Genomic DNA, 22739 nt, shown 5'->3' with positions numbered 1-22739 from the left:
ACTCTTACATTCCTTGACGTCTACTCATTCTTATTCAAACATGAAGCTACACTTTCAGCATATCCAAGTTCTTGACATACTAATATGGCAATTTAATGAGATGAAGAGAAGAACCGGCCTCAATACACAAGGAAACCATTAACGAACAAAACCAAGCTAACACAACAGGGAGGGACAGCAACAAAAAGTGCACAATGCTGACTAATCAGGGGTGCGTTTCCTAAAACCAGTTGCTAAAGAAGTTAGCAAAATGCAATTTCCCATTGCCAACCAACAAACAGGTTAGCAACTATGGTTTTAGGAAACGCACCCCTGATGGATGGAAAAGATTCCTTTGTCTGGGCTGCATTAATGAACTGGTATCTTTTAATTCAAGGCACATGCATTTTCAACACCGTACATTCCTGAAGGACTAAACATCACTAATGTGGTTCAGCGTGACCTCAGCTAGTCACACAACTCTCAATAACTGTCAAAGCTATCTGAATAAACATCTAAACCGCAACTCCAGGGGAGAATGAATCAGTTTAAGTTTCTTATTGCAGTTCTGTTTATATATATAGCTGGATTGTTCACTCACACATTTGGCTCGCTCCTACAACTGAGGTTAGATGACAAAAGCTTGCTGGTAAATAGTTCACTGAATGAAATGAAATGTACAGATACGAGAGACACCAGTAAGAATTGGCCGTAGACACAGAAGCCGTTCTGCGATGCACTTCCATTGTTTTTCTATGCAAACATGCTCTACACTCTAAAAAATGTTGGGTTGTTTTAACCCAATGTTGGGTCAAATATAGCCTAACCCAGCAATTGGGTTGTTTTAACCCTGCGGTTGGGTGAAATATTTGCTTAAGACAACCCAATCGATGCGTTAAAACAACCCAATTACTGGGTTAGTCTAGCCTGACAAGCCAGACCCACATCCAGATGTTTGGTCTGGAAACTCTCCATTGACGGCTCAATCCGAGGGGCGGAATAAACGGCTGTCTTTCAAACTCCCTCTGCACGCGATAGGATAGCGCTACACCAACCAGAGCAACGATTATGAAGGGGAGCTCGCTGACAGATTAAACATTTGCCGTATCCGGTCGGCTAAACTCCGAACACATCTTCCCTTCTTCAGAATGACTTCAGTGCCGTTCTTTGTTCTTTTCTCAGAGAAAAGCTTAACTCCAAGTCTTCCAGAGTCGCGGTCAAAGCTGATTCGAAAGACCGCCGCCGTTCGCCAGTTTCTGTGTTTACTAGAAGCACGCAAACGCAACTCGGCCGTCGTCATTATGGCCCCGCCCACCGACTCTATACACGATGTGATTGGCCCGTCCAGATTGTGAGGAATACAGATTAAATTTTAAATTTTAAATACAGATTAAATTTGCTGCAGCTAGGGTGCGTCTAGATTTCTAGGCTAGGGTTAGTCCATATTTGACCCAACATTGGGTTGTTTTTTACCCAGAATTTTTTAGAGTGTAGATGGATGTTATTGACCATTCGTGTCTTGTGTCTTTTGCATGGCACAGCATTCTGATAACTCATGCTCAAGTTGGTTCAACTTATAAAAAAGGTTTTTTTTTTTTCCTTCTTCACAATAATCTTCATGTGTTCAAAGCACTCGAGGTTTCTCTTCCATGTTAATATGTGCTAGACTAATGTGTTTGACCGTGACTTGCATCTTTTGAAGCATCTTGTGCGTGACATGGCGTTCTAAACATTTGGTTCTTAAGTTAAAATAAGTTCAACTTTTAAAAAAACATGTCTCTATACCTTGCTCCCCCCATTAGATTGCCTGGATCTTTTTTAAATGCAAAAACACATCGAGTCCACTGTACTGCACTACCATTGTTTTTGGGTGCATTCCTCCTGGTAAGTTCGTATTTTCGAGTTGAGAAGTCTCTTAATTTGACCTTCTCTTAATTTACTACACAAAAATACAGCAAGGTTTTTAAACTCTACTTCTAGAAAATGAAGAACAAAGAATGTACATCAGGTCCGTTTCGATTTTTATTTTTTTATTGTTCATTTACGAAGCCACTGTAAATGTTATCATTACATATTATAGTATTATATATATTACAATGCTATTATATTTTCCGCAGGGAATTTTTACGATCTTGTTCGATCATTACATATCAGAAACCACTGGTCTCAGATCAGCCGTTAGAATGAACACGGTTACTCACATGTTGAGGCATTACTGTCGAGTCCGTATCGTAAAAGTCTGTTTGCGACCGAAATTGCGACTGATTTCCCAAAGAATCCACAGTGAAATGTAGCGAACACAAATAAATAATGCTCAGCTGAGACTTTCACATTGGTGAGAATAAATAAGCTCATTCCCAGCATTAGGATCCTGTGGAAGTGAATGTTATTTTTAGTCAGTTCGTCTCTCCTCGTCATCTCACTAACACTCCAGTGGGCGGGGCCAAAGCTGTGATGATGAAGTGGGCGGGGCCAAAGCTGTGATGATGAAGTGGGCGGGACCAAAGCTGTGGTGATGAAGTGGGCGGGGCCAAAGCTGTGATGATGAAGTGGGCGGGACCAAAGCTGTGATGATGAAGTGGGCGGGACCAAAGTTGTGATGATGAAGTGGGCGGGACCAAAGCTGTGATGATGAAGTGGGCGGGACCAAAGTTGTGATGATGAAGTGGGTGGGACCAAAGCTGTGATGATGAAGTGGGTGGGACCAAAGCTGTGATGATGAAGTGGGTGGGGCCAAAGTTGTGATGATGAAGTGGGCGGGGCCAAAGCTGTGATGATGAAGTGGGCGGGGTCAAAGCTGTGATGATGAAGTGGGCGGGGCCAAAGCTGTGATGATGCAGAGGCGGTCTTTCACCATCTATTATAGGCTCATTCACAACCAGTCGATCTCTGGGCTTGTCTTCAATAAAAGCTGTTTTTAGACTAACAGTTCTGAAACTTACAGGATATTCTTATAGTTTGAGGACCCCTGACATGTCAAAAGCTCAAGGAAAATTAGATTTCTCAGTTCATGACCCCTTTACAATAAGGAATAAGTAAATCCACTTCTTCACCAGCTAATTACCCTTCGACAACAATGCCATAGAAAGATAGAAAACCATGCTCCAAACCCGGAAATGCAAAAAGAAATCAGACACAGCATTCTTCTTTAGGCCGCATTACACATAATAAATGGAAATGTTGGGATTTCACACGACTGACTGTGACCTCACTTCAACTGTTTGACTACGAGTCACAATCCAAATTCCAAAAATATGTTCTTAAATAAACCAAACACAGAGGGGCCTGAGACCCAGGGGACTGACAGCCTCAGGCTGGAGCTATGAGCCCAATGGAGAGGGATAAAAGGGAGGAGGAAGGAGAAAGGGATGGGGAATGAAGATTTCTGATTTATTCACCATGTCAGAGATTGTGGCGCCCTTGGATTTGCCCCAAACTAAATCATCCACATCTCACAGTGGATGATCTGAAAAGAGACACCGCAGACGGGCCAGTCGGGGAGACGGAGCTTCAGTAAACCAGCATCCCGAAAAACATGGGAATGTGTGTCATGGGTAAATTATCCCCATTGGGTCAGAAACTATTTGGACTCTTGTGATCACTACCACATCTATCTCTGCCGTCTCAAATTAATTCAAATGAATCAAAGACATTGACTCATTTCCAACTATTTTTTTGAGAGTTAATTAAAATGTATTTACACATATATGGAAAGACCCAGAGCTGTGCTGTTTTTGATTATGATCATCTCTCTAGGAGTCAATGAGTGCCAATATGACATGACATGGACATTAGACAGAGTTATAAAGTGCATTTTTACATATAAAAAGTTAAGGAAAGGATGCATTGCCTCTATTTGCTACCAAATATATGTTTTGTCTCATATATTCCTCCTAAATTTCCTTAGGATGAATACAAATCATACAGGTTATTTAGTTTTGGAAGAATATAAGAAATATTCATATTGATTGATTGCAGATTATTGCGTCATGGCCAATCCCAAAAGCCATTTTCTCCAGGTTAATACAGTTTTGGTCAGAATTACTGGCACCCTTGGTACATATGACCAAATGTGACTGTAAAAATAAATCTGCATTGTTTATCCTTTCAAAACATTCCCAAAAATCTGACCTTTCATTGAGTTAAACAATATAATGTGCTGGGAAAATCACATTATAAATAAATAATTTTCTCCAAAACACATTGGATACAATTTCTGGCACCCATAGACTTTTTTAATGAGCAAAATATCAATAAAATTAAAAACTATTCCCACACTATTAGCACACCAGGATGACTGAGCATGAGATTGTCCAGCCGTGACTTCCTGTCCCACAGGTGTATAAATGGTAAATCAATGGACTGTATTTATATAGCGCTTTTAAAAGACCCTATGGACATCCAAAGCGCTTTACATCTTGCCTCACATTCACCCATTCACTCTCTCATTCATACACAGACGGCGATGTCAGCCATGTAAGGCGGCATCCAGCTCGTCGGGAGCAGCTGGGGTTAGGTGTCTTGCTCATGGACACCTCGACACTTGGTCAGGTGGAACCGGGGATCGAACCACCAACCTTTCGGTTTGTAGACAACCTACATGAACCACTGAGCCACTGCCGCCCCAGTATAGTATAAATATGAGGAAACACAAAGGCCAAATTCCCTTAATCATCATCATCACAATGAGTAAAAGCACAGAATATAGTCCTGATGTGCAGCAAAAATAAGAAAAGAGCGAAAGCATTGAAAATCCCTTTTTCCACCATCAGGGCAATAATTAAGAAGCTCAATCAACTAAAGATGTTCTGAATCTGGAAGAGGACGTGTGTGTGTGTGTGTGTGTGTGTGTGTGTGTGTCGTCCTAATGCACCAGAGGAGGAGCATTTGAGTGGACAAAGACTCTCACAAATCACAGATGGAGAATCGCAGAGATTAGTTGAGTCTTGGGCTCAGAAAGACTAAAAACTCTCTCAAACGGCTCCTACATCAGCACAAGATGTTTGGGAAAATCCTCCTCGCTCATCCAGAAATAAACTCCAGCATATTCAGTGTTCAGACACGACTGGAGCTTCAGACGGGACCTGGTTCTGTGGTCACATGACACTAAAACAAGAGCTTTTGGGCGGCAAACCCACCAGATGGAAATAAAAGCAGCGGTTAAATACACCGCTGGATCTTTAATGCTGTGGCCTGTTTTTTTGCTGGAGGTCCTGGACTTTTTGTTCCGACACATGGCATTATGGATTCTAATACCAGCAGATAAAACATCAAAACCTGCTAGAAATCTTATAATGGGACGTGGTTGGGTCTTCCATCAGGACAATGATCCAGAACAAACATCAGAAATGAATCCCTGAGCACAAAATGACGGATCGGGAGAGATTAGCCCTCATTCATCAATCTTGCGTAGAAACGGGCGTATACGTTGGTGTAAGATTATGCTTACACTCCTCTCACCGCCTGATTTATGAAGCTGTGCGCACCTCTGCAATCCAGGTGTACGCAATACCTGCCCTTGATAAATGCCGTGGCTGAAAACGATCGTCATTAGAATAACACGCCCCTATATATTCAAGTCTCCGCCTCCTCCACGCCCTCATTTTATGCCATGGATACACGGAAGACGGCAAAGAAGCGAAACTTCTCCGATGTGGAGATCGGGCGCTTCTCAATCATCTCACTAGTCAGGGCACTGATTAGGACATAAGTCAATGGGCTGACTCCCTGATCAGTGCCCTGACTAGTAGACTAGAGAGATGATTGAGAAGCGCCCATCAAGACCATCACCAGGGAAGTGGAAAAAAGCGAAATTGTTTTATTTGGGAGTTTAAAGAGTGGGATTAAAGGCGCCCACAAAAACAAAATATGGACCTAAATTACGAGTAACAGTGTGGGGGTTGAGAAGCGCACTCCAGCAGTTTAAATAGCAGTTTGGATGATCAATTATCACAATGCATTATTTTACAGAACAATGATTTTGAAACAATTAGCATTTAATTTCGTATCACGCCACATGTAGGTAGGCTATTGGGGTGTACGATAGTGATGATGATGTGATGTGGAGTAGCCTACCATTCATTCACATTAATAATTGCATGACAATTTGTAAGATTCTTATTATTATTATGATTTTTATTATTAATGACGCTTATTTTTATTTAGAAGAAGATTGTCGTTATTATTTATTTTATTATTATTTAAAAGAAGAAGAATGTCATTTTTATTATTTTGACAGTCTGAATTATTTTCAGTCCCAGTCTGTGCGCAGCTGCCGGGCGTAACCGAACCGTCAGGTAAAGCGCAAAGGCTCGCAACTGGAGGAATACATGCCTACAAATCAAATGCTTGGTATCACACAAATTAAACATTTAAGTCCATGTTGCACAAAAATAAACACTGAAGTTTATAATTACTATGTTGTTGTTTTTTTTACAGTGGGTTATGATATAGGCCTAGCATATTTTTGTCAGTGCGTTTTGTGGTGTTATTGTTTTCCTGCGCATTTTCGCACTAACTCAACCGTGCGTACACCACCTCCTGAGCTGGCGTAGGATTTGAGCGTGCCGTACGCCAACGTCCATATTGATAAATCTCAAAGTCACCTTGGGTTTGGGTGTACGCAAGGTGTACGCTGAAAATTTGGTGTATGCACTTTTGATAAATGAGGGCCATTGTGTTTGGAGGAATGGGATCTGATCTCCAAACTCATCAGGCATTACAGAAGAAGACTCAGAGCTGCTATCCTGGGGAAAGGACGGGGCAATAATTGGGTGACACTAGAGGACATCAGATTTTTTTTTTTTTTTAAAGAAAGACCGAAAGAATAAACAACGCAGATTTATTTCCAGAGTCGCCTTTGCTCATATTTACCAAGCGTGCCGATATTAGTGGAGGCAATAATTGGGTGACACTTGAGAAAAATATTGATTTCATAAAGAGATTTTTCCCACATGTTTTCAATTCTTTTACTTCAATGAAAGGTTAGACTTTTTTGAATAAAAGATCAAAAGGCTATTTTTACTGGATTCTTTGTTCATATTTACCATGGGGACAATAATTCCAACTACAGCTGTTTATGGCAGCGTAAGACTGTTTTGCAGTGAAGTGTGTGGTGCTCATATAGTGAGAGAAAATTCACTTTTTCTCCAAGATTGATTCCCACTGTCAGACCAGCTGGTGCCACTCACATTCACACCCACAAACTAAATGCAAGGGATCTCCTTGCTGCTAAGGCCCCGTTCACACTGCAGGCAAAAGTGGCCCAAATCTGATTTTTTTGGGGTCAAGTGACCCGGTCAGACTTCTTCAGAGGTAGTGTGAACACTCAAATCTAGCCCAGATCTGATTTTTTTTCAATGCGGCTGCAGTGTGAACAACCAAGGCGGATTTTATGTGACTTTTACGTCAATCTATGTTGACATTTGTCACAATTATGCGCCGGGGAGTTAGCCCTAGACACAACAGACACAGACAGTAACAATAAAGGGATAGTTGACTTTAAAATGAAAATTGTGTCATCCTTTACTCACCCTCAAGTTGTTTCAAACCTGTATGAGTTTCTTTCTTTAGCTGAACACAAGGGAAGATATTTTGAAGAATGTCAGTAACCGAACAGTTAACTGGAGCCATTGACTTCTGTAGTATTTTTTTTCCTACTCTGGAAGTCAATGGCTCCAGTTAACTGTTCGGTTACTGGCATTCTTCAAAATATCTTCCCTTGTGTTCAGCTAAAGAAAGAAACTCATACAGGCTTGAAACAACTTGAGGATGAGTAAAGGATGACACAATTTTCATTTTAAAGTGAACTACCCCTTTAAAAATTTGACTAGATATGGAGGACAGCGACGGAGCGAGTCAATGGAGGGAGAGTGAGGTGTTGGACCTAATTAGTGAGTATATGGGGAGATAATTCAATTCAAGCTAAACTAGGAGGATCCTACCGTAACCGCTCCGTTTTTGAAAAAAAAAGCACATACAATGAAAGAACGGGGACACAGAAGAACGTGGCCAAAAAGGAAGGTGACAAAAGGCCAAAATAACCAATTTTGCTCTCTTTCTTTTCGTTCATCTCCTCTTCAGCACCTACTCATTTCTGTTATGGCTTCTATTACACACAAACTTTTTTAAATAAAAGCGAAAAGGCTTACTTCATCCATAACCTCCCGAACTCCAAAGCTTCAGTAATACTCTTGTGCAACATCGTGTTGCGTCTGATGTCATTGATATTGTTCTTTTGCACATGCGGGTTAAATTTCTGGAATCAAATTTAGGCCACATTTTAAAAGGTAATGTGAACAGCCAAACAAAAAATCGGATCTAAACAAAAAATCAGAATTGAGCATTAAGACTTGCGGTGTGAACGGGGTCTAAAAGACTTAAATTTGAAAAAGAACCACCCACAACGACACACCAAGAGAAAGGAAGTGGCGTTTGCCCGTGCAAAACTCTTCCTCGATGCTTGGGTGTTCTGGATGGTTTCAATGTGGTTGCTTGCTTACACAAATCAAGAGTCCAACCACAAAAATCTCTGTGATGATGTTATGATCGTGTGCGATTACAAATTTATAAATTGTCATATCAAGGTTCCAATGTAATAGTAAACAAACTGAAAGCGTTATGTACATAGTGCTGTACACAGTTTGAGGTACAGATTGACTACATTCTAACGAGATCAAGCTAAACAGCTCATGTGTTTGAGACGTTAGTCTTTTGTCTTTAATATGCACTTCCTGATCATTTAGCATGAAAAGCTCAGAGCACAGTTGTGCTTTTGTCTCTGATAATGTGAAGGTATGACCAATATTGTCAGAGTGATGATTAGATTTGCATCTATGCATTTTAATGGCACTGTTATGCTGATAGGATTAGGATTGGTGACACTAGCCACGTTTACATGAACACTTTTTTTGTCATTCCGATTAAAATAATTCCGATTGAAAGATTTAGAGGACTGGTTACATGAGACGTTATCTAAACTGATCTGGGGTTTACATGTGCTGACTTTCAATCTCAATCATCACAGAGCAGTTTGTCTGCCGCTTCAGAAAAGTCGACTCTCTCCAGCTGCTGAATGTGTTCACGGATGCCATAGCAACTCTCAACGTCCACCAGGACTTATACGGTTTTGTAAAAGCTATTTATTTATTGTAAAGTGTAATCATCTCAGAAAAAATCACTCAGTTGAAGTAAAAAGTGCCTGGGACAAACGCTGTCAAGATGAAAGGGTGTAGCCGGGCTATGTCTGTCATTATGCCAATCTTCATAACGTCTAACGAAATAAAAAGTTTACACCTCAGAAAAATTAACTTTCCTCTCAACATTATAGCCTGCGTGTGAGCGCGGCGCGCGCTGTGTATCACGTCATATAAGGACGAACACTCAAAAGTAATCGGGTCAGGTCGTTTACATGGTTACATTTTTCGTTCGATCAAATCATGAAAAGGTTTATCCCACTCCTCTCAAACCGATTACAATTTTATTTGGTTTGGGCATTTGATTGAGGTGTTTATATGGAGCATTTTCATTCGGATTAGACTTAAACCAATTACAGTGCTCCATGTAAACGCACCTACTGAAATGTCTGGGCTGGGTCCTTTTACCTAGACAACATTTGCATCCTTTTGTGTAGATCGTCTCCTCCTCTACTGTGTAAATCCCTCCCTCTGAAAACGTGGATAAATTACAACAAATATTGTTTAGAATTAGATTTGGACGACTGCATCTACCGACGGCACGTGTTTTTCAATAAAGAGTAACACCTGCTGGAAAGATATACCCCAAGTTCTCATGTGGCCTGTTGCACAAAGCTGTTTTCAGTTATTACCCAGGTAAGTTCGAGATTAGTTTGAGCAAACTCAGTTTTTTTGGGCTCAAGAAGATGGATGGTTCATCACCATGGTAACTGACACTACACGGCTAACCTGTAGAGCAGGTTTTATTCTGGGTTAGAGATCGCAAACCCAAACTGGACCAATCAGCTGCAAGTAAAGATGCAATAACTTTCAGGTGCACGCGCTTGAGAATTGATCGCAAACTCTGGATTAAACCTGAGTTGACAGAGAAAGTTTATACCGAGCTTTGAGAAATGGTTGAACTTGATCTAAACCAGGTTTAGCAAGATTTAAAACCAAGATTTATGTGGATTTGTTAACTCTAATCCTGCTAGCTTCATGCAACAGGCCTCTGGTCTTCACTACTGAGTTTCCAACAATTGTCTTGGCACAGCTAATAAATGTCAATGTAATTGACTCCAAAGCTTCAGTAATACTCTTGAGCTCCCTCACCATCTCTGCAGTCTCCCCCATTGAATCCCGGACAGCATCGCCATTCCAGAGAAGTGATTTTCCTGTAGGTCACTCTGTACACAGGTCTCACCAGAGTTCTGTAGCTGGGAAAATACAGAGGCGAAACATATACAGAATCTGTTAGCTGTCGTGTGAGAGTAAAATCCAGCGTATATATCATGAGATTATTCATTTTCTCCGTACCTGATGAGGTTTGAACACGGTCCAGGCCATCGGCAACTCTGAAAAAGTCGCTGCACAACAGTCTCTGTCCCATTCTGTGTCTGACATGAAACGGTCTTCTGAACGGTGTATTGGCACCAGTTCCTGATTCGTCCCACGATGAAAAAATAATAATGACAAAGACAATGAAATCTCAAATTAGAGCTTAAGGTAGAGAGTACACTATGTGGCCAAAAGTGTTGTGACATCTGCCTTTACATGCACATGAACTTTAATGCCATCCCATTGTTAATCTGTAGGGTTTATGCTGCAGTCGGCCCACCCTCTCTAACAGCTCCAGCTCTTCTGGGAAGGCTTTCCTCAAGGTTTAGGAGTGTGTTTATGGGGATTTTTGCCCATTCTTCTAGAAGCTCATTTGTGAGGTCAGGCACTGATGTTGGACGAGAAGGCCTGGCTCTCAGTCTCCGCTCTAATTCATCCCAAAGCTGTTCTATCGGGTTGAGCTCAGGACTCTGTGCAGGCCAGTCAAGTTCCTCCACACCAAACTCCTCATCCATGTCTTTATGGACCAACGCTTTGTGCACTGGATCGCAGTCATGTTGGGACAGGAAGGGGCCGTCCACAAACTACAAAGTTGGGAGCATGAAATTGTCCAAAATGTCTTGGTATGCTGAAGCATTGAGTTCCTTTCACTGGAACTAAGGGGCCAAGTCCAACCCCTGAAAAACAACCCCACCACATAACCCCCCTTCCACTAAACTTTACACTTGGCACATTGCAGTCAGGCAAGTCCCGTTCTCCTGGTAACCGCCAAACCCAGACTCGTCCATGGGATTGTCAGACTGAAGCGTGATTGGTCGCTCAGAGAACACGTCTCACTGCTCTAGAGTCCAGTGGCGGCTGCTTTACTCCACTGCATCCCACGCTTTGCATTGCTCTTGGTGATGTAAGGCTTGGATGAGCTGCTCGGCCATGGAAACCCATTCCATGAAGCTCTCTCCGCTGTTCTTGAGCTCATCTGAAGGCCACAGAAGTCTGGAGGTCTGGAGCTGTTGACTCTGCAGAAAGTTGGTGACTTCTGCGCACTGTGACCCTCAGCATGCGCTGACCCCGCTCTGGGATTTAACACTTCGTGGCTGAGTTGCTGTTGTTCCCAATGGCTTCCACTTTGTTATAATCCCACTAACAGTTGAGTGTGGAATATTTAGTAGTGAGGAAATGTCAGGAATGGACTTATTGCACAGGTGTCAGCCTATCACGGCCCCACGCTTGAGTTCACTGAGCTCCTGAGAGCGACCCATTCTTTCACTAATGTGTGTAGAAGCGTCTGCAGGCCTAGGGCTTGATTTATACACCTGTGGCCATGAAGTGACTGAACATTTGAACTCAGAGATTGGGAGGGGCGTCCCAATACTTTTGGCAGTATAGTGCATGTGATAAATCTCTTCCTATATTTCCTCTTCACAAAACTCACATGGTATTGCAAAACAAACAAGCATGTGACTTCAGTAGTTTTAGTGCCAAAAGGTTTCTTCATGAACTTCAAAAGCAAAATGAAATATGGCACAGTGGGCCGAGGATCCTCTGGAGAGCCTCTCGGTGTCGTAAGCATATCTCTTTTCCTTTACCATGGGCGACTAAACGATTTATTCTCTCCCGACATTCATATAACACCCAGAAGAGTCTGACATGCATTCTTGAAAATAACTATAGCAAATGTTTTATTTTACGTCTCAGATGGTTCAGAAAAATATCCCAGGATTGTGACCGTTTTGTCTTTCATGTCATTGTTCTTCATTGTGGGACAGATTGTGATGAGTCGTGACCGGACCACAGACACACACGTCTAGACTAAAGAGCTCAACCTCAACCGCATGTCAGACAACTAAATATTTTGCCGCACTATCTGTTGGGAAAAAGAATGTTTCATTTTTAAAAGAAATACTTTTGGCTTTGGCTTGGTTTGTTCTTTTTCTGGGAATTCAATTAGGGGTCGACAGACGGACGGATGGATGGATGGATGGATGGATGGAAATATTAGATAGATAGATAGATAGATAGATAGATAGATAGATAGATAGATAGATAGATAGATAGATAGATAGATAGATAGATAGATAGATAGATAGACAGACAGACAGACAGACAGACAGACAGACAGACAGACAGACAGACAGACAGACAGACAGACAGATAGATAGAAATATTAGATAGATAGATAGATAGATAGATAGATAGATAGATAGATAGATAGATAGATAGATAGATAGATAGATAGATAGATAGATGGAAATGATAGATAGATAGATAGATAGATAGATAGATAGATAGATAGATAGATAGATAGATAGATAGATAGATAGATAGAAATATTAGATAGATAGATAGATAGATAGATAGATAGATAGATAGATAGATAGATAGATAGATAGATAGATAGATAGATAGATAGATAGATAGATAGATAGATAAAAATAATTTAAATACGGTTTACAATAACTTAATATTTCTTTCTACTTCAAAATGTTTAATTTCATGTGTTTTTTTTTAACTAGCAATTTCTGAGTGAAAATTGTTTCAAAGTAAATCTTGCACAAAAAAATGTATTTATTTCAAACGACAGTAAATCAAAAAGTATTTAAGCTCGACTATAACTCGAGTTCATTGACCTTAATCCATCATCCTGCATTAAACTGAGGCTTTAAATCAATCAGTTTGATAACCTAGTGATGCTCCAGCTGTAACACACACACACACACACACACACACACACGGCTTTACCTGTTGAGTGTGTTTGCTCCAGTGTGTTCGGACTGCAGTCTCACTGGGACAGGATAAACAGCAGCTGAGGCTTTAAAAGGGCGAAGCGACAACATGAACACACAAAGAAGTTTCCAGAATCCCTCACGCATGGTCCGACAGTCCTCGCGTATTCCTGCGCTTTCTCTGCTGTGTGTGTGTGTGTGTGTGTGTGTGTGTTATGAGTCGTTTTAAGTCCTGAGTTAGGAGAGATAGCTCTTCAGGAGTAAAAGCACTGGTTGTGTCTCATAACCTATTTGGCACACTATCTAGTCTCTACTACATCATAGTTAGCATGGCCAAAAATGCTGCAGGGGTTTGACATCCAAAACTCCGTCCAGGTGGTGTATAATCTATCAAACACATGATGAGTTCAAAAACACAACCTGAGGAAAATAGAGAAAAACATAACATAGATAGACAACCTAACATGCAATGATGATATGTGAAGAAATACTAATAAAACTGATAGGCAAAAAGAATAAATAATAGTTCTAATTGAAAATGGAAATTGGGGCTTCAGCGCCACCTGCTGGTCAAACGCGTTTTAATACCACAGATGTACACTAAAGTTTATATTTATGTGTTTTATTATAAATGTAATTAATTTCTTATTTCTAAATTTGCTTAAAAGTCTAGAGAAAAATAGTAATGAATTAGATTAAACAAATACATATGTGAATGATAAATTAACACATGATAAAAATGTAAAATAAATAAATAAATAAATGAGATTTAAATAAATATGTGAAAAAGCCTTGAGTGAAATTGTATTAATAATCATTTTAAAAGTAAAGTTTGAGAAATACCATTTTACACACACACACACACACACACACACACACACACACACACACACACACACACACACACACACACACACACACACACACACACACACACACACACACACACACACACAATTAAAATAAATAAAGTGATTAAATGTTAAATTAGCATAATACAATTTAAAAATAAAAAAGATTAAAATATTTGTATTAATCTATTAAAATAATAATAATGTGTTTCAATCACATTTGTATTAATTTATTTTAATCAAATTGATTTAATATTTTATCATGTTAATTTAACATTTAATCACTTATTTATTTCACACACTTGAATTAGATTGAAATAAACGAATAAACTATACATTTAACAGTGCGTTATTATAGTGAGTAGAAAGGATATATAACGGTAATAAAGCAATGTTAGATAATATTAATATTTTTAGTGTATTAATAAAAGATGGATGTTCTTATTTGCATCTTTTGATCAATTTAATGCGTCCATTCTGAAATAAAACTATTGATTTCTTAAAATAAATAAATGTAATGGTAGTGTATATTATTATTATTATCATTAAAGAATGACAAACAAAAGAAACTTTAAAAAAGGTTCTTGAAATGAATGTCTAATATTTTAATATTTGCTTCAAATAACAACCTCAATGTGCCCACTAGACAAACGCCATTATTATAAAACTTGATGAATATTACAAACATACTAAATAATAACTTCTTTCAATGTATGCGTAACATTGAGACAAACAAACAGTCGGAGGCACTAGAGACCGCGAGACCAGGATCTGCAAACATTATTCACATCTTCTCAATCATAACTTAAACATTCATCTACAGGGAAACTCACAGAAATATAGATCGAACACATTCTGCATGTTGAGTCATTGTATTTCTTAAAAGGGAATGAGATTATTATTACTGTTAAATCATATTTCAAGTACCCTTGTCTTATAATGTGTCTTGGTTTTGTATTTTCTTCAATATTGGCTAAGCCTTCAGTCAGCTTTACATTATTTTATGGCTTCCTTTTTTTAATAAGCATCACATTCCACTGGCTATAAAATAAAACCATCAGCATATTAATATCTGTAATAGCGATGTCAACAAGACGGGCGTTATAGTGAGCGCACATTCATCTGCTCTCTCCAGGAATGTCCAGTTCGTAGTCTGCCTTTTATTTGATTTTGGCTTATAAACCTTAAAATAATAATGCTTCGTTCTACTACGAGATCTGCAGACATTAAAATGCAAAGCTATCATGTGATAATAAATATAGTGCTTTCTCGATGTCTGGTCCACGTTGTGTCTTCTGCAGCAGTTCTAGGAAGGTCAGTGATCAGTTTGATTATCAATGCCCAGTGTACGGTGTGTGTGTGTGTGTGTGTGTGTTAGCTCTGAGGGGCCGCCTGGATGACCGAGACCTGCTCGGTACAGATTCTTTTCAGTGGTGGGGCTCCACAACTGTCCTCGTCCTCGTCCTCGTCCTCGTCCTCTGGCACCTGGAGAAAAAGGAACAATTACTAGCTGACAAAATATTGTTGGGTTATTAAGTTACTAGTACAAAGGTTTGGGGGTCCATATATAAAAGCATAACATTATGAATGAATATTGTGTTCGTCCCCCTGACCCGTGGAGGCATGGACTCCACTAGACCCCTGAAGGTGTGCTGTGGTATCTGACACCAAGATGTTAGCAGCAGATCCTTTAAGTCCTGTAAGATGTGACATTGGGCCTCCATGGATCGTACTTATTTGTTCAGCTCATCCCACAGATGCTCGACTGGATTGAGATCTGGGGAATCTGGAGGCCGAGTCGACGCCTCAAACTGGTTGTTGTGCTCCTCAAACCATTCCTGAAGCATTTGTGCTTTGTGTCAGGAGCATTATCCTGCTGGAAGAGCCACAGCCACCAGAATACCGTTTCCATCAAAGGCTGAACATGGTCTCAGCAATGCTTAGGTAGGTGGAGCGTGTCAAAGTAACATCCACATGGATGGAGGACCCAAGGTTTCCCAGCAGAACATTGGCCAAAGCATCACACTGCCTCCGCCGGCTCGCCTTCTTCCCATAGTGCATCCTGGGGCCATGTGTTCCCCAGGTAAGCCACACACACACACACACACACACACCCGGCCATCCACGTGATGTAAAAGAACACGTGATTCCTCAGACCAGACCACCTTCTTCCATTGCTCCGTGGTCCAGTTCTGATGCTCACGTGCCACTGTTGGTGCTTTCGGCGGGGTCAGAGGTCACCCTGACTGGTCCATACGCCTCAAACTGAGCTGCTCTGTGTATTCTGACAGCTTTCTATCAGAACCAGCATTAACTTCTGGAGCAGTTTGAGCTCCAGTAGCTCGTCTGTTTGATCGGACCACACGGGCCAGCCTTCGCTCCCCACGTGCATCAATGAGCCTTGGCCGCCCATGACCCTGTGGCCGGTTCTCCACTGGTCCTTCCTTGGAGCACTTTTGATTGATACTGACCACTGCAGACCGGGAACAGCCCACAAGAGCTGCAGTTTTGGAGATGCTCTGACCCAGTCGTCTAGCCGTCACAATCTGGCCAAACTCGCTCAAATCCTTACGCTTGCCCATTTCTCCTGCTTCTAACACATCAACTCAGAGGACAAAATGTTCACTTGCTGCCTAATATATCCCACCCACTAACAGGAGCCGTGATGAAGAGATCATCAGTGTTATTCACTTCACCGGTCATAATGTTATGCCTGATATAGGTGTTTATGTAATTTGATGTACTACAACATTACCAATAAAACCTAAAAGCATAATTGAATCTGAAGGCCACTAAGGCCCCCAGCCGCGGGTGTACGCTCTGGCCTGGTTCTGCTGCTGTGGCGAAGCTCTGAGGGTCTGCAGTGTTTGTACCTGAGCCGTGAGAGGAAGAAGATCTTCTTTGATCAGAGTCGGCGGCTCATCTGCGATCTCACTCGACTGCAGCAGCGGCTCTAGAGAACACAAGATTATTAAAGTGGGTCAGCTGACTAGAAGATCTCAGCCAACTTTGGGTTTTAGGAGATAAGAGCACAACACATTTGTTCAGATTCAGAACAAATCATAATGACACAAAGATGGAAAACAACTTACTGTGGAAACTAAATATTCATAAGAACGATTTATTAAAGCTACAGGGTTTATAAAACACTGAATATACTCTCATGATCAAACATGCTACAATAGCATAGTAAAACATGCATATTATTACAGTTATTATTATATTAGCACATGCTAATGAGCTTATCCTGCTAGCAATCTGTTAAGTTAGTACAATATTAAATCATGCTAGCAAACATGTTACATCAGGGTCTCATCGTGTTAATCAGGCTAGCAACAATGCTAAATAATGCTAGCATGTTAAATCATGTTAGCAAATTTTCTGATGTGTAAAAACATGCTAATTCATGCCACCATGTGTCTTAAAACATGTAAACAATTTGCTATTCATGCTAACAATTAAAAAAAATGCCAATTCACGTTAGCCATGTGCAAAACATGCTAATTTACTCTAGCAGTGTTAAACACATGATAACAATGTGCTAATTCAAACTAGTAATGTTAAAAAATGCTAGCAATGTGTTGAAACATGCTAATTCAGACTAGCACTGCGCTAATTAGTCCTAACCACATGTTAATTTATGTTAACAAACTGTTAATGCATGCTAGCAATGTGACTAAACATGCTAATTCATGCTAGTGATGTGTTAAAACATCTAACCATCAATCCATCCATCCTACTATCCATCCATCTATCCATCCATCTATCTTACTATCCATCCATCCATCCATCCATCCATCCATCCATCCATCCATCCATCCATCCATCTTACTATCCATCCATCCATCCATCCATCCATCCATCCATCCATCCATCCATCCATCTATCTTACTATCCATCCATCCATCCATCCGTCCATCTATCTAACTATCCATCCATCCATCCATCCATCCATCCATCCATCCATCCATCCATCCATCCATCTTACAATCCATTCATTCATCCATCTATCCATCCATCTATCTTACTATCCATCCATCCATCCATCCATCCATCCATCCATCCATCCATCCATCTAACTATCCATCTATCTACCTATCCATCCATCCATCCATCCATCCATCCATCCATCCATCCATCCATCCATCTTACTATCCATTCATTCATCCATCTATCCATCCATCTATCTTACTATCCATCCATCCATCCATCCATCCATCCATCCATCCATCCATCCATCCATCCGTCCATCCATCCATCTAACTATCCATCTATCTAACTATCCATCCATCCATCCATCCATCCTACTATCCATTCATTCATCCATCTATCCATCCATCTATCTTACTATCCATCCATCCATCCATCCATCCATCCATCCATCCATCCATCCATCCATCTATCCATCCATCTATCTTACTATCCATCCATCCATCCATCCATCCATCCATCCATCCATCCATCCATCCATCCATCTAACTATCCATCTATCTAACTATCCATCCATCCTACTATCCATCCATCCATCCATCCATCCATCCATCCATCCATCCGTCCATCCATCCATCTATCTAACTATCCATCCATCCATCCATCCATCCAACTATCCATCCATCCATCCATCCATCCATCCATCCGTCCATCCATCCATCCATCTAACTATCCATCCATCCTACTATCCATTCATTCATCCATCTATCCATCCATCTATCTTACTATCCATCCGTCCATCCGTCCATCCATCCATCCATCCATCCATCCATCCATCCATCCATCCATCCATCCATCCATCCATCCATCCATCCATCTTACTATACATTCATTCATCCATCTATCCATCTTACTATCCATCCATCCATCCATCCATCCTACTATCCATTCATTCATTCATCCATCCATCCATCCATCCATCCATCCGTCCATCCGTCCATCCATCTAACTATCCATCCATCTTTCTGATAGACTGATAAATTTGATCTAATATACTATAATAATGAATGAGGTCCACATGAAGCATGAGTCTGACCCTCCATGATCTCCTGCCCGAGTGTGGGCGGCTGCGGGTCATCGGTGTGATAGTCCAGACTCTGAGGCGCAGGACTGACCGGCTCGCTGGAGTTATTACTGCTGTCCGCCGCTATCTTCAGCTGGGACGAGTCTGACAGAGAACTCTGGTTGCTGTTCTCGTCTGAGAAGGCAGGAGAACATCACAATGTGACAAGAAGAAAGAAATCATGTGAACAAATCGTTTTTAAGTTTTAAACCAATTAAAGAAAATAACCGGATTGGTTACACTTTATTTTGATAGTCCACTTTAGACATTCTACTAACTATAAGTAACTTTGCAACTTCATGTCAGCTAACTCTCATTAGAGTATTACCATACTGTCAGTAGACTGGTAGGTTATGGTTAGGTGTTAGGGTTCGGGTTAGTAGAATAAGTTAAATTGTAGTTTCCAATTTACTTATAGTTAGTAGAATGTCTGTTGGGGGACTGACAAAATAAAATTTTAGTAAATATTAATCAGACAGTCTACAAATACTTTATGACAGTTAGTTGACATGCTACTTATAGTTAGTAACATGTCTAAAGTGGACTATCAAAATAAAGTGTAACCAAAGGATTACATTGAAGGGAACACAACACGTCAATATGTAATAGCACACAATGAGTAGCATTAGTGACACTTCAAAGTTTGAAAAAACACAATTTCCAAAAGATCTCCATACATTTTTTAACTATTTTGACAAAAACAAATAGCTTACAGTTTGAGATAAGAAATCTTATGAAAGTGATTTTATGATTAAAACAAGAACAAATATCTGCTGATGTGTTCAGAAAAATCAACTTAATTCAAATGTTAGTCATTTTCATACCCAATGACAGATATTTGTTCTTGTTTTAATCATAAACTCACTTCATTTTGTTCAGTTTCTCAGAAAACAAGACTTCATATCTTCATTCTGCATGTCATAAATGTCTCTTGATTTAAGTGTTTAGATATTTGTGCTGGAAAACTAAAATCCTGAGGAAGAACATCATGTTTGCAGTGAATGCAATTTAATCTAGAGCCCTATGAAATCTGTTTAATTTATTGTTTTAGTTTATTCTGCTTTAATTGTTAAATGAAATGTGACTGGCTTTCGTTGATCTTCGTGACACAAATGAAGATATTTGTAATGAAATCTGAGAGATTTCTGTCCTCCATTGACAGTCTAAGCAACTTCCACTGACGCTTCAGAAAGTTCATAAAGAGATCCTAAAACTGATCCATACGGATCGAGCGGATTATTCCAGATGTTCTGAAGAGACTCGATGGCTTTATATGATGAAGGAAAGTCTGACGGGTTTGGATCGACATGAGGACGAGGAAATGAGGATTTTTGGGTGAACTGTCCCTTTAAGTGTCAGACCTACTTTTGATTTATTCAACATTTGACAAATTCTGAGACATTCCTCATTATACAGTAAATTACATTTTTATGAATGGATTCTGCATCACAGAACTCATAGGGCTCTAATGTAATGCCACGATATTGAAATTAAGACTTTCTGCTGCAATTTAAGACATTTTAAGGCCTTACATTGTGGACGGTCAAATGAAGACCAGCAGAAACCCTGATTAACCCTTTAAACCCTGCATTGGTTTACCTTGAAAATCTAATAGTACAGAACAGGCATTATCAGACGCCTCCTCCGTGGGAAAACTCTTCCTTTGCTTTTCTCCACCCACACACACTTTGCTCTTTTCCTTCTAAAAGACATCAGGTTACAGATACAGTAAATACAATGCATGTAGTTTCTCATTTATCCAAATGACATGAAGGTACAATTAAAACCATGAGATGTGTCGTACCTCCTTTGTGTCCACCACAGGAACCCATTTAAATATTCTTAATGAAGTATCACCAACCGTGACCCATTTCTTCTCCCTGAAATGGAGCAAAAGCTCGATCAAGTTTCCATGTTTAAAACGCAACCATGCAGAAAAAAACACTTATCGAGTTTCCAGACGGAGAAAGTTTGGGACGTGGGATTACAGGGTCCATTTGTTGATGAGTTGAACCCTATCCAACATTTATTTCAATCACAAAAGTGTTTTGTTTTACTTAAACAATTATATTAAGTAATTATTTAAATGATTGAAAACAATGAATATAAATAATAAAAGTAATAATAATGTTATTAAGTGCTAAGAATTACCATTTAATATGTTTTATTTTAAATTAATAAAAATAATAAAAGTAACATTAATGTAATTAAGTGTTGAGAATTACCATTTCATTTTTTTATTTTAAATGAATAAAAATAATAAATGTAATTTTTGTTATTAAGTGTTGAAATTACCACTTAACACTTTTATTTTAAATGAATAAAAATAATAAAAGTAATATTAAATGTTGTGTTGAGAATGACCATTTAATGTTTTTATTTTAAATGAATAAAAATAATAAAAGTAATATTAATGTTATTAAGTGATGAGAAATACCATTTAATTATTTCAATAATTAAAAAAATGACTAGAAATAATAAAGTATGTTCACTTTTTATCAAATGTTATTAAGTGTTGAGAATTACTTTATTTAAATAATTTTAAACAATGAATAGTAATAATCTAAACACTGATTGGATGTGTTTGGATGCACAGTAAATGTATAATAGATGATATAAACTAGAGAAAACAACAGTAAATCTGTCAGCTATTAAAGGTGACGGACAGTCCCTTTTAAAAGTCCTCTTAAGTCCCGCCTCTTTTTGCCACTTGTCCCTCGAGAACACAAAGACAAGTGCGCGGGCATTGGCTGTCTCTTGTGTCAATCAAACAGCATCCTCTTATGAAACTCCTCCTCCTTTCCGACTGAAGTTTCTCTTTTGAAAAACATTTCTCCTTCAAAGTGTCTTGGCGCCGACCGTTATACTCACCATCTCCGTACTCTCTCGATGGCGGCCATTACTTTCTTAATGTCATCTTTAGCGCGGCTTCGGGTCTCTGCGCGGACCGAACGACCCGACATTTCTGAATTTTATCGGTACTCTTACTGGAATCGTGTCGGTCTCGCAGTCTGGCTGCGCAAATCTCGCGAGAACGCACAACTACACTTTCCACAGTGCTTCTTGACAGTTCCCGCCTACTTACTGAGGGCACAGGTGGCTGCTGTGGGTTATTTTTTATTGTTAACTCCATTATAAGATGAACACGCCACTAAACATATCAAGTCAACGACCGAATGGCCAAATAGTATTCTAGGAATTGTGCCTGTTTATAACCTAAACGCTTTAATTTAACTCTTAATAGTTATAGTAGCTTTCAAAATAAAAGTCATCGGGGGCTGCTTTTTAAATTAGGGTGTTATAAAATTGTTGTTGTAATTTTCAACACTTAATAACTTTTATAAAAAGTGGAACACTATTATTTATATTAATCAATTTTAATTATTTAAATTCTCAACACTTAATAACATTAATATTACTTTTATTTATTTTAAATAATTAAAATGGTAATTCGCAACACATTTTATCATTTCTATTCATATTTTTTAATTATTTAAATAATTAAATAAACAAAACTTTAAGACCCTTAAAGGTGCTGTATGTAAATTATCTGATTCTAAAATATTCCTATCCCGATTCAATATGCATAAGGCAAAACAGTGACTATATTATTTTATCAGAA

At 39.5% G+C, this 22739-nt stretch overlaps 2 protein-coding genes across 2 annotated transcripts in view; both read right to left on the bottom strand.

Annotated features, from left to right (window-relative positions):
- The window catches only part of LOC137062751 (collagen alpha-1(XXVI) chain), a 34549-nt gene extending 21141 nt beyond the window's left edge, over positions 1–13408 (bottom strand). The window contains exons 1-3 of the mRNA XM_067433650.1: positions 13230–13408; positions 10470–10592; positions 10266–10369 (exon numbers count right to left, since the gene is read on the bottom strand). Of these exons, the coding sequence (XP_067289751.1) occupies positions 10266–10369; positions 10470–10592; positions 13230–13360 (358 nt within the window). The 5' untranslated portion in view covers positions 13361–13408. The remainder of the gene's footprint in view (positions 1–10265; positions 10370–10469; positions 10593–13229) is intronic.
- Positions 13409–14640: 1232 nt separating this feature from the next.
- Positions 14641–22153, bottom strand: bcl7ba (BAF chromatin remodeling complex subunit BCL7B a). The gene is made up of 6 exons (XM_067434248.1): positions 21989–22153; positions 20922–20997; positions 20717–20819; positions 19091–19252; positions 16938–17017; positions 14641–15549 (listed from the first exon to the last, which is right to left on the bottom strand). The coding sequence occupies exons 1-6, from the start codon at positions 22078–22080 to the stop codon at positions 15439–15441; spliced, it is 624 nt and encodes a 207-aa protein (XP_067290349.1). The 5' UTR covers positions 22081–22153; the 3' UTR covers positions 14641–15438.
- Positions 22154–22739: the final 586 nt, after the last annotated feature.

This window comes from Pseudorasbora parva, chromosome 23 (genome assembly GCF_024679245.1).
Source record: "Pseudorasbora parva isolate DD20220531a chromosome 23, ASM2467924v1, whole genome shotgun sequence".
Classification (NCBI taxonomy): Eukaryota; Metazoa; Chordata; class Actinopteri; order Cypriniformes; family Gobionidae; genus Pseudorasbora; species Pseudorasbora parva.
The sequence above is the reverse complement of the archived record's forward strand: the minus strand, read 5'-3'. Positions and strand labels throughout refer to the sequence as shown.